Genomic DNA, 15409 nt, shown 5'->3' with positions numbered 1-15409 from the left:
ACTGGACACACAACACTTAGGATCTGTCGTTGCAAAGATGTATAACTGTGCTTAAAGCCAAACATGTGAGTGGTCTTAGTGAAGTTATTAGCAAACTAATGGATTGCTCCTGTGCTTGGGAAGCATGTTCCAAGTATTCACAAACTGGGGCATAAATAATTCAAGATTTGCTTTCTCGTTAAGATCATTCTATTGGGCACTTTTGCACAAGCTCTGATGCGTTCCGATTAGAACATGCTGGAACAGACTTGATGAACTGAGCCTGCTGGAGTGTTCTAATAAGAACACTCCAGCATCTTGTATATTCAGCATCCCCGCATTTCAAAATGATGGCTGGGGCACGTTAACTAAAGCTCATCAAATGAGCTTTAGTTAAAGCACCCAGCCGCCACTTTGAAACACAGGACACTGAAAACATAAGACGCTGCAGCTCCTGAATGCCACTCTAATTAAAACAACACCCCACCTTGGAGCACATGAATAGGTGGCCACTCATTTTAGGGCATATATATCTTACCAAGGTAATTATCATCATATGATGGTGGGGCCACTCCAGTTTGCTTTTCTCGTATCAGTTTCCTTAAAATATCTTTGAATGAATAATCGGTGATGATATCCGCAATATTGGCAGTAATTACCTGACCTGCATTCAAACAACATTGCAAATTAAAAGGATTTAAAGAACAGCCAACTCCTAAAATGAAAGGTTACCTACAGTTTAAGATTAACTGTAATTTAAGACATGGTTTTCATATACCACTTACTATCTCATATCCAAAACAATTTATCTTTGTAACACTGCCCTTATAAAGAGCAGACACTTCTGTTGGAGCAGCCTTTTCCTACTACCAGCCTGGGCATCTGACGATGATACTAAAGCCAATACCTATCCTCATCTTTCAAAAGGAGGGGGACAGCATGGAGCATGATACAGTATTAACCATAACTGTAATTCTAGGTATTTCAAAGTCCTACACATGTCTAAATCAAACTTTGACAGGCAAAGCCTCTCCATACAGATCAATAAGACATGGGAAGCAAAGGACAGCACTCTTTCACTGGAAGGGACAAAACTATAGATTCTTTGGCATCGAGTCATGATGAACCAGAATCTTCCTCTTTTAATGACAGCAAAAATGCAGGTATAACACAACAACTGGCCTCACACATGGTTAAAAACATCTCCCTGCTCAGCAGAAATGATGTATGAACCTTATCACAAGCAGTCAAATCAAGGGAGGAGGAGAAAAGATTTGCCATCACCAAAATGAAAGCAAACATCTATAAAATGCAATGTTAAGATACCAGCTTCACAGTTGCATTATAGATGCATACACCATAATGCATAACGTGATGCAATACTCCCATCATTAATAAACAGTAACTTATACTATAAGTTGTACATATTACTGCACAAATGACACTTTCTTCCAGATGAAAATACATTTCAGCTTGTTGCTTAAAAGACAAATGCTCAAAAATGTCAACATAAATATATTAAATACCTGTTTGCTTCATGTCTTGTAGAATCCATTATTTGATTCTGATCTCTCTTGCACTGATTTCTTAACAATTCATTGAATTCAGAGCAGTTATTTCTTATTTATACTTGTATGAGTGAGACGAGAATGCTTGTGACCTTACATTGAGAAACTAGAACAAACTTTTCCTCTTATACTTTGCACTTTACTTTTTAGTTTAAGCTAACCAAATGAACATACCTTGCCAATAAAAACTACCAGGTCCTCCTACTATAAGGTCCCCATTCTACAAAAAAACCCAGAAAGGAACAATATTAAGCTATGACTGATACCTTTTTCGGAGCTTAAAAACATAAATATGAGGAACAATTAAAACAATTATATCTAGACAAATAGCATTGTTTCAGGGCTATAACATAGGACAGAGCTCCCAATTCAGGAAATCACTAAAATAGTTAACTTTAAAGTTAAATACATGCATAAGGGCTGACTTAGATGTTATCTCCTCAATCATGGAGATAACTTGTCCTCTGGCTGCTACACAACAGTTCTAAAAGAAAGCCATTTCTTTCTAAGCATAAATAAAGGTTGACACTGGCAATGGTAATGCTTAACATATCCAAACCAGTGCTAAATATAATGGGCTCTACCCACTTTACAGCCTGTCAACAAAGGGAAGTGTGCCAAAAGAACAATGTGCATGTAAAGTGGAAACAATGAGACACCAAAACAGGAAACAGTTGACATGATTAGAGACACATGTGAGGTTCTGGTGATCTAGCAGTGGCACAGATGATTCATTAGTTGCCAAGATATTCCTAGTGCTCGTTCTTACTGCTTGTTACTAAACCATGTTGCTCACAAAACATTTTCCCTGCCCCAACTCCAGACCAAGCACAGGTTGCCTGACCAGCTTTGCCTTCTTTCTAAAGAAGTCCAATATAATTTATTTTAATTGAAAATATGCTATAGAGCTGTTGTTCTTCATTTTCTGAAATAATGGCCCCTGGAAAGCAACACAAGGTAAGCACACCAAAAGCTGAGGTAGCCAAAATCATTGCTCTTTCTGAAGGTTTGGGTGATTACTGCAACACAGCGTTGCTATAAGCACAGGCTGAAATGGAAACCAGACAAATCAAAAAGTCAGATGGAGTACATGCAACCAACAAAAATAAATTGATAAACATATTTTATCTGTTCTTTAAATGAAACTGTTAAGTTTCAAATACACAAATTTTGCAAAACTGCAACAACTTTCTAAAGAAATTAACTTGAAACAAAATCAGAATAAACTACCAGTCACCAGGATGGCAGAGAGCTTTGGACGCAGTGAACGAAGAAGTCCTTTGGGATAACACCAGAATAAAATCTGGTCTAAGAAATTCAAAAGCAGAATCTCACCTTGTAAAAATCCAAACTGAAGCCTGCTTGACAGAAACCTTGTCCTTCAGGATCTGCATTGCCTGCAGTTATCAAAAAATGAATCTTTTATTATCTCATGTTGCCCAAGTAGAACCTAATTAGAACCTTACTGCTATTACTCCAATATTTCTCAAGGACTGATATTAGTGCAGAGATTTACAGTGATAGCAAAAAAAATCCCAAACCCCCCCCAAAAATAAAACCCCTCCAGAAACCCCCAAAACAACAACATATTGTTTCAAACTGTTGTATGACAGGTATACACTGAGGATGATTAGACTAAATACTTTAGCTTTGGTTTATCTCCTATGATTCAAAATGATGATGTGCATCCAGTTTCTGGATCAATCTTTAGTTTATTATGGAAGGCAGGGAAAGGAGATGAAGGAGAACTGAAAGTATTTATGCAATATGATTTTAATTTCAACTTGGAGAATAGGTTTTAATGTATCTACATGTAGCAGAATCATACAAGCACTCTAAGGAGCTATTCTTGCTCTTTAAGTGAGATACAATACTTATTGCACATATCCTGAGCTCCAGGATTTAATCCTGGAAGCAGACAGATGAGCATGTGAAATTATTTTCTTATGAATATATATTTATTTTCAATATTTACATGTAACAGATTCCTAGATTTCTTGGAAAAGATATGAATACAATATAAAAACAATCTACAACCTTGAAGCTAACTGGAGAGCTAAATTAACGCTGAAAGCCTGGACCTCTAAGTAGATGCCCCAGACATGTTTGTGTACACTGAGGTCTCAGGATCTTCTTGCACATCTTAGAAAGATTCACTGGGTTATTTTGTCCCAACAAATGTTCCCAGAAAACAGGCAACCCTCACTACATGACAAGATGTTATCTCTAGAGCTCCAACAGAAAAATACTTTAGGGAGAATGCAAACTTCTACATCTGTCTGTGAAATGACCAGCACTGTTCTAGCATTCAGCATACAGTTAGGGCACATGGTATAGGCTACAGGAGAGAAGACTTTGGAGGAGGAATTAGCAAGTCAGTCTGCACGTTATTAGAATGTTGGAGGCAATTTGCAGTATGACTATTTTACGGTGCTCTTAATAAATAGCCAATTTAAGTTACAATCATGGAGATCTTAGGTTATTACCCAGCATTAACTAGTACTGTACACCAATACATGGAACAGCTGGCACTATACAACTAAACTAAACAACAGCTTACCACTTCTGTGAGCATTTCCACAGGAAGGCATATTTGCTATCTTATAGACGATAGCTATGGACAATTCCATGTAGCAAGTAACCATGACAGAGCAATTATTCCTAGTCTGTGAATGAGCTATCGTCTGCACACTCCAGCTGTTCAGTGGGGCCTGACCCAAAGTCCATTAAAGCCGATGGACACTTCACTTTGATGTTAATGCCCTTGGAGTATAGGAACCTGACATGATGCGGCAGTAGAAATCTTTACAAAAAATATCACTGAGTTCATGTAGACAGCCAAGAAAACCATCCAAATTTATAGTAGCAAACACATAATTCCTACTACTTCTTACACCTCCCTTCAAAAATCCAAGTGTTTATCTACTTTCTGAACTTCTGAAGGTTAGGAGGAAGCTCCTTTGGGGATTGTGGAAGGGTTTTTGCCCCTACCTCTGAACAATTTTAGTAATGGAAACAGTCAGTCAGAGGTAGGGTACTGGATTAAATGAATCCCTGATCTAATCTGTATATAGCACTTCATGCATTCCTAGGTATACTTGGGCTTGGCTCGTGATCCTCTTTTTCTCCATTCTTCTACAAGCAGTAATGCACAGAGGGTGTGCTGAAAGTACACAGGAATCCATTGTTCCAACACAATGCAATGAAGCATGTTAGGTAACACAAAGACCATGCATCTATACTTTGCCTGTACCCCAGAAATACCATGCAAGCAAACTATCAGTACAGGATCTGGTCCTAGTATGGCAATCCTGCAATAAATATAAGCAACTGTACTAAATGCTGATATGCATTTTTAAAGATCTATTTGCTGCATTTTAAACCCTGGTAAATTAAGTCAATTATATCTCATCACTATAATTGCACAAACCTAATTTACTTAATCTCTCTTCTTTTAATTATATGATAAAGCACCCATCTGGAGACATATAATTTGAAGTTTATTTTTCTTCATATTCTCTTTGAGCATGCTGCTGTCAGTCAGTAATTTTCATTTAGCCAAGGTTTCACTACAATTGAAAGTCTGAAACCAGTAATCACAGTTTTGGTTCTATGGAAAGTCATTTATTTTAAAGCTTACTGTTGCGACAAGGAGAGTACTCAGCATAGGCACTGAAGTTCTGAATTGCTACATAGCAGGTGCCAACTGGATCCTTTTCAGGGGTGGCTTTGAGAGTCCTCCAGTGATACAAAGGAGCACAAGCCTATCAAAAGAGAAATCATATATTGCCAAGCACTTGATATACAAAATTGTTTTTTGTGTTAGGTTTCTATCATGTGGATAGATAATATCATATTGCATTGATTAAATGCTCCCTGAGGCTTCATAACCTGCAACTTTGATTTAATCAATTCATGTAATTAATCACACAGTATAAAAGCAGATCCCATCTTCTTACTCCTGTCCCTCAACAAGTAAAATTTAACAGATCGCATAGCCCACTTTTTAAGCTCCTTAGAAATGCTTCTCTGTACCTAATACACAGAGGATATGAGTTTAAAACTCTCAGCTAGGGAACCTGGTCCTCTGCTTCATGCTGTAGATATCATGCTGTTAGTTACGGAGTCCCCTGGTTCAATGTTTGGTGGTTCTCAAGATAACCACTGTTGTTATAGTAGAAATGTTACAGTTCTGTAGGTTGAGACTTAACACCTCTGGCACGACTAGGCTCTCTCTCTCTTGTAATTCAGGGGCTTACTGTCTGCTATAATATGGATACCTCACTCAAATCCATAAAGAAATGAGAGAAGACAACGCCAACTGAGGAGTACCTCTTCCAGTGTTCCTGAGGTTAGATTCTGTGCTTCTTTTCTTGCATGGGGTAAGATTTGGCCCAGAGCATAATTTTTCCAAGTAAACTTGATGGTAAGCTATTTAATAGAATACAGTACATTCTATAATCAAAGTTAGAGAGCGAGAGAGAGATCTGCTAAGGAGACCTCTTTGCCTTGCCTTCTGTTTTCAATTTCAGCAGGTCCGAGTCTCTCCCTAGCAGTATATTATTGTCATTGTCACATCACCATGAATGCCCTGTCCTGCAGTGAAGTTCCACTTGGATAGATCCCTGTGCCCATACAGAACTTATGGCAATTTCGGGGCTTGTATGTCTGTAAAGTAATGTTCATTCATAAGACAGGTGTCTGCTTTAAGGAGCTTACAGTCTAAATAGCATACAAAAGAAGGAAAATAGAGCACAACAGAAATTAATTCATTTCTTGTCATAAGGACTTCAGATGCATTTCAGAACATTTGGCTGCAGTACAGATTATTTACACAACAATAAAGTATTGGACTCATTTTTATTGTTATATAGTAAAAAAAAAATCTCAAGGAAGTAGTTGTGTTTTCTCTCCCCCCTTCCCAACAATGTTATTAAAGATTAAATTTATAGTTTTCTTACTTATAATTAGTGTCATATGAAAAACAATGAGTTTAGCAACACTTACAAAGTTTGGCAAAACTGTTCTGAAGATAGCCAGTGGGAGAAAAGAAAACTCATCTTATAATGATACAAATGGTGAGCTTTATTCACTCTCCATTTGATTCAGATTGAGGCATTCTAAGATTCAGTGAGTGAGTATATAAGAAGGTATTACATTTTGGCTTATAATCTGACAAATATTCAGCCATTCCAAATTATTATTGTACTAAATAATTTTTTTAACAAAGATTTATCTTAACATTATTCATTTTAACAAATATTTTCTATGTGTAACCAACTTCTAAGTGAAGTAAGTATACATACAAAAAGGAGGCAAATGAAGGTACTGAACATGAGAATTGAGATCTATGATAACTCAAATGAAAATTACAGGGAATTAACTGTACGTGCTAGTTCTGTAACAGAAGAACATGATGTTTTATTCATCACCTGTTTTACGTCAAAATTCTTTTCTGTTGTTAACCACAAAACGGACTATTTAGAAGTAAGGCATTTCCTTACTCCCATTAAATAATAATTGAAACAGCTTTCAGCACATCCCAGGAGAAAAGGTGTTGCTTCCTACTTATAAGAAAAGTAAAGTATGACCAGCTAAAAGATTTGCATCACTAAGCTTTAAGCGTCCTTTCCACTGTTAAAATTCTACGGCATAATCTCACTGTACTCTGCAATAAAACTGCTCAGCATAAGAATAAAACCAAATGTATCATATAAATAACCATTATGGATTTAGAAAAAAGACATTAAGGCTGTGTCCAGACAAGCGCAGCCGTGTGGCAGGTGGTGCCGCAGCAAACACATCTGTGGCACCGCATATGGCCCATTCAGCTGTTCCCCGTGATGGCGGGGGTGGGAGGAGGGTTAACCTGGGGAGATCCTAGGGTCAAAAAAACCTGCACAAAAAAAAAGTGGAGCAGTGCACAGCTGGTGATACAAGCACTGTGCACCGCCTGAAACCGGAGCCTGGCTGGCTGGAGAGACACTGTGGCTGCCACCTAGGCTTCAAGCGGCAGGATCGGTGCTGCTGCGGCCCCAGGAGGCCCCCAGAACCCCAGGTAAGGCTGCTGGAGCCAGCACAGCCCCTACCCCACCCAGGGTAACCTGCTGCATGCCAGAGGGCACGTGGCACAGATGTTCCCTGGGGACAAGTAGCAGTGACACAAGCTTCCTGTCCACAGGGAAACAAACATCCACACTCGTGTAGACACAGCTTAAGTGTCTTTAAAAGCAATCCTCTTGTTTAAAACTGCAGCATTATTACCATGGCTACAACACAGCAATTAAACACAATAAATAGCATATAAAATATTTCATATTGGCATAAGCAGTCAAAATGTGTATTGATATCCATTGATCTCCAGCTGTAATTCTTGAATTTGTTTAAGTACTTCTGTATTTAACACTCCTCATAGATCCTTGCAATCAAGGATTTTTAAATATATGCCTATCATATGCCTATCATTCACTAAACATCTTCAAAAGTTTCACCATCTTATTCCTTGAAATCACTAATTTGTTCCCATAACAAGTAAAGCATCACTCTTCATTTCTAACTCTCAAATCAGGTCATTTTAAAGTGCTTAATTCTATCTGATTTATATCTATTTTAGAATATATGTATATCCTGAAACCTACGGTTATCTATAACATACACACACACGTGCAAAATACACAGCTGACAAAAGGTAAAAATAACCTGAAAATAAATATCAAATTCATGAGACTTACCACAACTTTGCTTTTATGAGCTTTGACTGTTGCCCCAAACCACTGATTTGACTTAAACTCAATAGGTTCCCTGGTGCCATTGACTTTGATTTTTCTATTGTCTGAGAAGAAAAGAAGCAGGATGTTGACAAGTCATTTAAACATATATTTCTCTATTCATTAGCAATGCATGAGAACATATTAATGGATATATGAATTATGTTACGTCCATTGTCATCTTCATTCATTTTAATGTGGAAATTACATTTTAATGTTGCTTAATTACATATCATTAGTCAATTAAAAAAATTCTTCTCTGAACTTCACATGCAATCATTCCAGATGTCTGTTTTTTTTAACTGCAATGAAAAACTTAAGAAACTAAGGAAAGGCCCAGCCCTACATCAACACCAAGAAGCCTACGTATTTGGGAATTTCTGATTTAACGCCCGCCCCCCCAAAAAACAAAACAAAAAAAACCAAAAAACCCCATTCTCAATGGTCACATAGCTTTATCCTTTTACAACTATGTTATGTAATAATTTTGGGTCCATCAAATGAAATTTCTCAGCATGCATCATTCAAAAACCAGCAGTAAAGAAGGGAATAGATGTAGTTCTTAACTGCATTACCTGTGTACTCACTGCCACAAAGGACAGCTCCTTAACCCTGCTTTACATACACTTTTGCAGATGTCACTATAAGAGGAGCCATCTGGGTAAAGATGGTACAATTATAATACATTTCAGGTTTTAATAAAAAGCAGACATGCAGTCCTTTCAGCCTCAGTTTTCTGAAGTAAACTGATTTCCCATATGTTCCCAAGCTATACTCTTCCCTCACAAGTCACTCCTAGTGAACTTCTCAATTAATACATGAGGCAAATTACCCATATTTCCTCACATCTGCATTCTCTTACATTTTTCTGGTTCATACCAAGGAGTACTTACAAACATACATTTTTTTATTCATTTTAAGAGAAAATAAAATGTGTATATTGTCAAATCTGGAACATAGAGAATTCTTTATTGTCATATTATATTATTTGGATTTATGTGAAAAAATAAAATTGTAATGGATATAGTGGTCACCATTAAAAAGCCAGGATTTCCATATGTTTATCATGCAGTAGTAGATGAGACGTTCATCTTAATTCCTTGAATGTTGTGGTACTGGAGATTTTGGTGTATGGTAACTTCTGGTAAATGTTGGTGATATAAGCTGAATTAGGAGATACACGTAAAATTTTCTGAAACTTTCACAGATTCATTCTTTTTTTTTCTAATCCTGTAATCATAAACCAAAAGACTGTTTAAAAAGTACAGATAAAAGTGCACAGATGAAAGTGCATCCTGCCTATTTGCCACACACACACACACACACGGGAAATAGGTGGGATGCACTTTCATCTGTACTTTTTAAACAGTCTTTAGGTATATGATTACAGGATTAGAAAAAAATGAATCTGTGAAAGTTTCAGAAAATTCATTATGTGAACCAATACAGTTTTTAAATATTTATGTTTTACCAGTAATAACCAGAGTATTTAAATCACTACTAACAAAAGAGCCAGAAACCATGATGCAAAATTTGGTCACCACAAATTGTCACAAATGTGCCTGCATGGCATTTACTGCCAGTAAATTAGTGTACTGTGCAGTTAGCTAGTACCTGTAAATACAGGCAGTAAATTAACTGGGCAGTAGTTACTGTGCAGTAGTGCTTGTAGATGCTGACTGGGAGAGGCTGACTGGGAGCAAATTTGCTCCTGGTCAGTCACACAGCAGAGGCCACAGAGGACAGCAGAATTCTCTGTCCCCAGTCCTAGTGCTGCCCAGCTCCCAGCTCCCTCCAGGAGCCAGGAGCTGATCAGCACCAGGACAGAGCAGCTCTCTGCTCCCTCCTACCCCATGCCCCGACCCAGCACTGTGTGGCTCCTGACTCCCCAAAGAAGCCAGGAACCAAGCAACGCCGGGACTATGGAGCTCTGTGCTTCCTTGTTCAGCCAGGGGGCTCACCAGGAGCTGTCCCACTTGTGAGGTAGCTGCCAGTGAGCCCCCTGCCAGGTGGGGATTCCCCACCCAGAAGGAGGCTGGCTGAGACCTTCCCCATTACTGGGCCAGCTGCCAGTGAGCCCTGTGCCCAGCAGGGATTCTCCGCCCAGCAGGGGATGGCTGGGACCTGTCCTGGTTGCAGAGCTGTCCTGCTGGGGAGGTACTAGATTAACTGGGCAGTAGTTACTGTGCAGCAGCACTTGGGTAGATGCTGACTGGGAGCAAATTTTCTCCTGGTCAGTCACACAGCAGGGGACCACAGGGGACAGCAGAGTTCTGTCCCCAGTCCTGATGCTGCCCAGCTCCCAGCTCCCTCCAGGAGCCAGGAGCTGATCAGTGCCAGGACAAGGCCGCTCTCTGCTCCTCCCCTGCCCCAGTCCCAGCGCTGTGAGGCTCCTGGCATCCTATAGGAGCTGGGAGCCAAGCAGCACTGGGACTGGGGAGCTCTCTGCTTCCTTGCACAGCTGGGAGTTCACCAGGAGTTGTCCCACTTATGAGGCAGCTGCCAGTGAGCCCTGTGCCCTGCAGGGATTCCCCACCCAGAAGAGGACTGGCCAAGATCTGTTGGCAGCTGCCAGCAAGCCCCTGGCTGAGCAGGGAAGCCCTGCTGAGCAAGGGGCTCGCTGGCACCTATGTGTCCCAATGTGCACAGGGGCCCTGTGCACATCAGAACCCTTCCAAATGTGTACAGGGCCAGGAGACAGCTGCTGCAGAAGCCAGCACAGGTTTTTTGGCTCCGTACACATCAGAACCAGCCCCTGTGCCCCCTGCCAGCCCCTGAGCTAGCATGCTGGGGGAGCCCAGAGCTCCCCCTGGCTACTGCAGGGAGGCAGAGAAGCATAGGCACAGATGTACAGGGCTGCTCCCATTGGGACCAGATTTGTTCCCAACAGGGTGCACATGTAGACATGCTTCTGGGGAAGACTTATTGCACAGTAAGTCTATATCGCATTAATAGCATGTGTAGATGTGTGCAGTGTGGTTTAAATGGTAACTTTGCCACTGCACAGAATTGTAGAAGCAGCAAACTCCCACTTCTCCTTTAATCCATAACTTTTGCTTTGTTCTCCTAATGGAGCCCAATGTTCAAATGCTTTCAACCATTAAAAACTACCTTTTAAAATTAAACCAGTAGATTTGAACACAGGCAATGTTCAGGAATGCAGTTTTGACTGAAAATAAAGCTTTTAGGCCAGGGGTGGGGAAACTATGGCCCACAGACTGGATCTGGCCCACGGAGGGGCTTTGTCTGGCCTGCGGTGGGTCCCTTGGTTCTGCCTTGCCAAGGCACTGCCCAGTCATGGAACATCCTGCTGGCCCCTGGGCATGCAGTGGGGCTGGAGTGATTCCACAGCTGGACTGCCTTTCTAGACAGGCCAGGCAGTGGCGGCTCCTTCTGGCTGTCGCCACCACTAGCCCCAGTCCTGCAGTAGCAGCAGGGACCAACACACATGCAGCCCTGACCCCACGCACCCTGCGCCTGCTCTGGGCTCTCCTGTCTGGGCTGAGCGGCGGTGGTGCGGGAGAGAAGCTGCTGCTCAGTGTGAGGTAAAAGCAGCCCACTGATTGCCTTGTGTGCCAAACCCCAGAAGTTCATGACTCAGCATCCCAAGTGGAGGCAGTTATATCTCAAGTCTGCAAGGACAGGCACTTCTTTCTGGTACAAACTCCCCACGCTTCTCTGCATTTCATTCCTGGCTAGCTTAGGTAGCTGATTACTCCAATATTTCTAACCCTCTGCTTCTTTAGCACCTAGAATCATAGAATCAATGAGTCGGAAGGAATCTAGACAGATCATCGAGTCCGACCCCCCTGCCATGGGCAGGAATGAGCACTGGGAGTGGGAGGGATCACCTAACTCTCGCTATACATTTTATGATGGCTGTAGGCACCTAATTTGAGGATGAAGATGTTATTAAGTGTCATGGTACCAAGATATTGCACCATCTAACTCTTAAGTACCACTGTGCACCTGTACATCAGCAGCTTAACCACAATCACACAGAAGTCAATGACAGAGCAAAGAAGGAAACCTAGGTTTCCCTAAATCTTACTTAGCATTGTAACTACTTTCTTTCTCTAAAGCTTGCAATCTATACACAGGCTAAAGCTTCTCCAGTTTGGCCCTAATCCTGTAGTCTTTACCTCAGGTCAAACCCATTTCTTCCATTGGGAGTTTGGCCTGAATGAGAAAAGATTTATACAATAGCAAAAGACATATATACAGTTTCTAAAACTACAGAGAAAGGCAAATGCTTGCCCTTCCTATCTAGCTACAGAGGGCAAAGCTTGTACAGAACTCATGCGGCTTAACCATTGTGCTAGACCTGAGGGCTCTGTTTGTATGTGTTGAAAGAGTCATGGATGTAGGGCAGGAAAAGGCTAAAAGATCCACAAGCCAGTTCCCTGATGGAGAATGGGAATAACAAGAGTCTGGAGGGAGCTCTCTGTTGCTATTTCATTGGCTGAGCAGAGAGGATTCCTTGCTCAGAACATTATCTCCCAGCCTTGTTGAGTCTGTAATCTGTACAAGAAAGACATTGTGATCCAAGTTTTAATATCATATACTTCAATGGGAATCCTGTCTGGGCAGTGACCGCAGAATTTGGCTTATGACCAAATGAAAATGAACATTATTAGTCATCCATGAATGGAGCTAGCATTGTAGTGTTTCTAAATCAGTCACTCAGCATCATCATGTCTTGAGATATTCTCATTACCATGGGACTGATCTTTTTTTTTCCTGGCCTGCACAGGGACAGCAGTACATACATATAGCAAGTACAGCTTTCTGAGCAGAAGCACTGTTTTCCAGTGGGTCAAAAAAAAACCAACAAAAAACACTGCACACGTTCTCAATTTGTTCGGTGAATCATACCATATGGCACCTACTTGAAGCGTGACCTAACAAAGAACTTAAACAAAGCCATGGAGAGAGCCAGATACTCAAGTCAGTAGCATCCCAGACTGCCTAGGGAAATTGTGGACTCTCTATCACTGGACATGTTAAAGATGTTGCACAGCCACTTGCTGGTGATGATCTAAGCGTAGTTATGTCTATATTCTATGGTGGGTATTTCCCATGTTTCTAGGCTTTGCTGGTTGCCCCTGCCCCCCATGCCCTACCTGCTTCTGCTACACGTGTGAGAGTGTTTTTAACGCTTCTGCAAGGTCATAGTGTTGGCTACAACCAAGGCTATGGACTTTGCTTGGGGTGTGCCAATGTTCCTGCTTGGACCAAAACTGGAGGTTCCTGGCCAGAGGATCTTCCCTCTCTGTTCAGTCAGACTGATTGCCATATTTGGGATCAGGAAGGAATTTCACCCCATGGTCAGAGGCTGGTACAGACTGTGAGAGTTTCTGCCTTCCTCTGTAGCGAGAGGCGTGACCCTCTACCGGTGATCTCTTGAGCATATATCAACGCTCATATAGAGAAGCAGGATGCTGGCTGCCATGATTCCCCAGCTTTACCTGTGTTAGGTCTGTGTTGTGCCAGGGTCAATCTGTCTTATGCAGAGTTTAGATTATGGATCATATAGGATGGTCTGGATAAGGATGATCCTGCGTCAGGCAGGTGGTTAGACTAGGTGACCTCTGGAAGACCCTTCCAGTTCTACTCTATGATTCAGTGATCAATAAAACTCAACTGAATCACATTGGAGGTTATTCTAATAAGAATTATAGTGGTGTCTCTGAAAAGAGTGTTTGGATAACCACATTTCCTAGATGATTAATGATAAAGAATCATGAGTAGGGGGCAGCAGTAGTGTTCAGAAAAGATCTAGCATGCTGCATAAAGTATACGTTTTGTAGGGAACCTTGTAGAAGTAAATCCATAGAGCACTGAAACTAGAAAAAATTGAATCCACAAAGTAAAAACTAAAACTATGTTAGAACACAATATAGGTCACAGTTTTGCCTTTAGGGCCCCTCTACACATGGAGGCAAAGGTATAATGGGATCTAATGTATGATCCACACAATCATGCCTCCTGCCAAGCCACATGTGCCTGGCAGGAGGCACAACTGTGGGAACATGCAATAGATCTCACTGCACCTTACTATCAGTGCAGGGGGAGCCCAGCTCTATGCACCCCCATGGCTGGGAGACACAGTTGCCACAATCTCCCAGCACCAAGGGTTTGTGAAACCCACAAAACTAGGAGATTACAGCTGCTGTGATTTCCCAGTCCTGGGGTTTCACACACCACCAAGGCTGGGATATCACAACAGCTGTGATCCTCCTGACCGAGTGGGACCTGAACCTGCAAGGTGCTGCTGGGACCCAGAATCAACAGCTGCTGGGGCTGGGAGTTCCCTTAGCTGTGGGTCTTCCAGCCCCAGCTGGGCATGGTGCATCCCTGCAGCTGGGAGCCCCATTCCTGCAGCTGGGAGCCCTGTCAGCTGGAGACCCTGCTACACAGACAAATTAAAGCTGGATAGCAACCAGCTATGAAGTTAGCACATATTTTCAAGGTCTAACTTTATAGCTTGTTAGAGCTTTCTATGCTGTGATAAGTACCTAGTCTCAGGGCAATTGTGCAATTAACCAGTTAATTGTGTGATACCTGTAACATGTAGAGGGGTCATTAAAGTATACATGTAAATAACAGATGCACATGTAAATGTAGGACTTGTATACCTTACACCAAGCCTTTCAGAAGTAGGCACAACTCTTATTTTCACTTACCAAATGAGAAAGGGCTCATATGAATGGCCAAGGACACTGCTACATGATTTGTACCTGGAAATTTCTTTGTATGAATCTGATTAAATGGATGCATATGGAGAAATACTGAAGAGTAGTTCAGTAGAACAGTAAATAGGTTTATTTAGTAGAAAAATGTTAGTAGAAAAAATAATTCAAACACCACATATCAAATGTCCAACATCTACTAGAACTATAAAATAACTTTAACACACCTCACATGCACAAGCAGTTAACAATTAATTAACAAGTTTCTCAGATGAAGAAAGGGATTAAAAATGCTCCCCATAACACCACCGATCTAAACTATGCTACATACTCACAATTCTTCTACATGATCTCACCCCTCCATCCCCAAAAAGTCTGGAAAAAAAATATAATGTGTACACAC

The 15409-nt window shown here is 41.1% G+C and overlaps 1 protein-coding gene across 1 annotated transcript in view; it reads right to left on the bottom strand.

Annotated features, from left to right (window-relative positions):
- The window catches only part of ITGA8 (integrin subunit alpha 8), a 210144-nt gene that overhangs the window by 185818 nt on the left and 8917 nt on the right, over positions 1 to 15409 (bottom strand). The window contains 5 exon segments of the mRNA XM_019508352.1: positions 518 to 643; positions 1722 to 1767; positions 2883 to 2944; positions 5188 to 5311; positions 8279 to 8379. Coding sequence (XP_019363897.1) covers positions 518 to 643; positions 1722 to 1767; positions 2883 to 2944; positions 5188 to 5311; positions 8279 to 8379 — 459 coding nt within the window.

The sequence above is a fragment of the Gavialis gangeticus genome, unplaced genomic scaffold, assembly GCF_001723915.1.
Source record: "Gavialis gangeticus isolate Ggan-Ray unplaced genomic scaffold, GavGan_comp1, whole genome shotgun sequence".
NCBI lineage: Eukaryota > Metazoa > Chordata > Crocodylia > Gavialidae > Gavialis > Gavialis gangeticus.
This window is presented reverse-complemented; position numbering and strand designations above follow the sequence as displayed.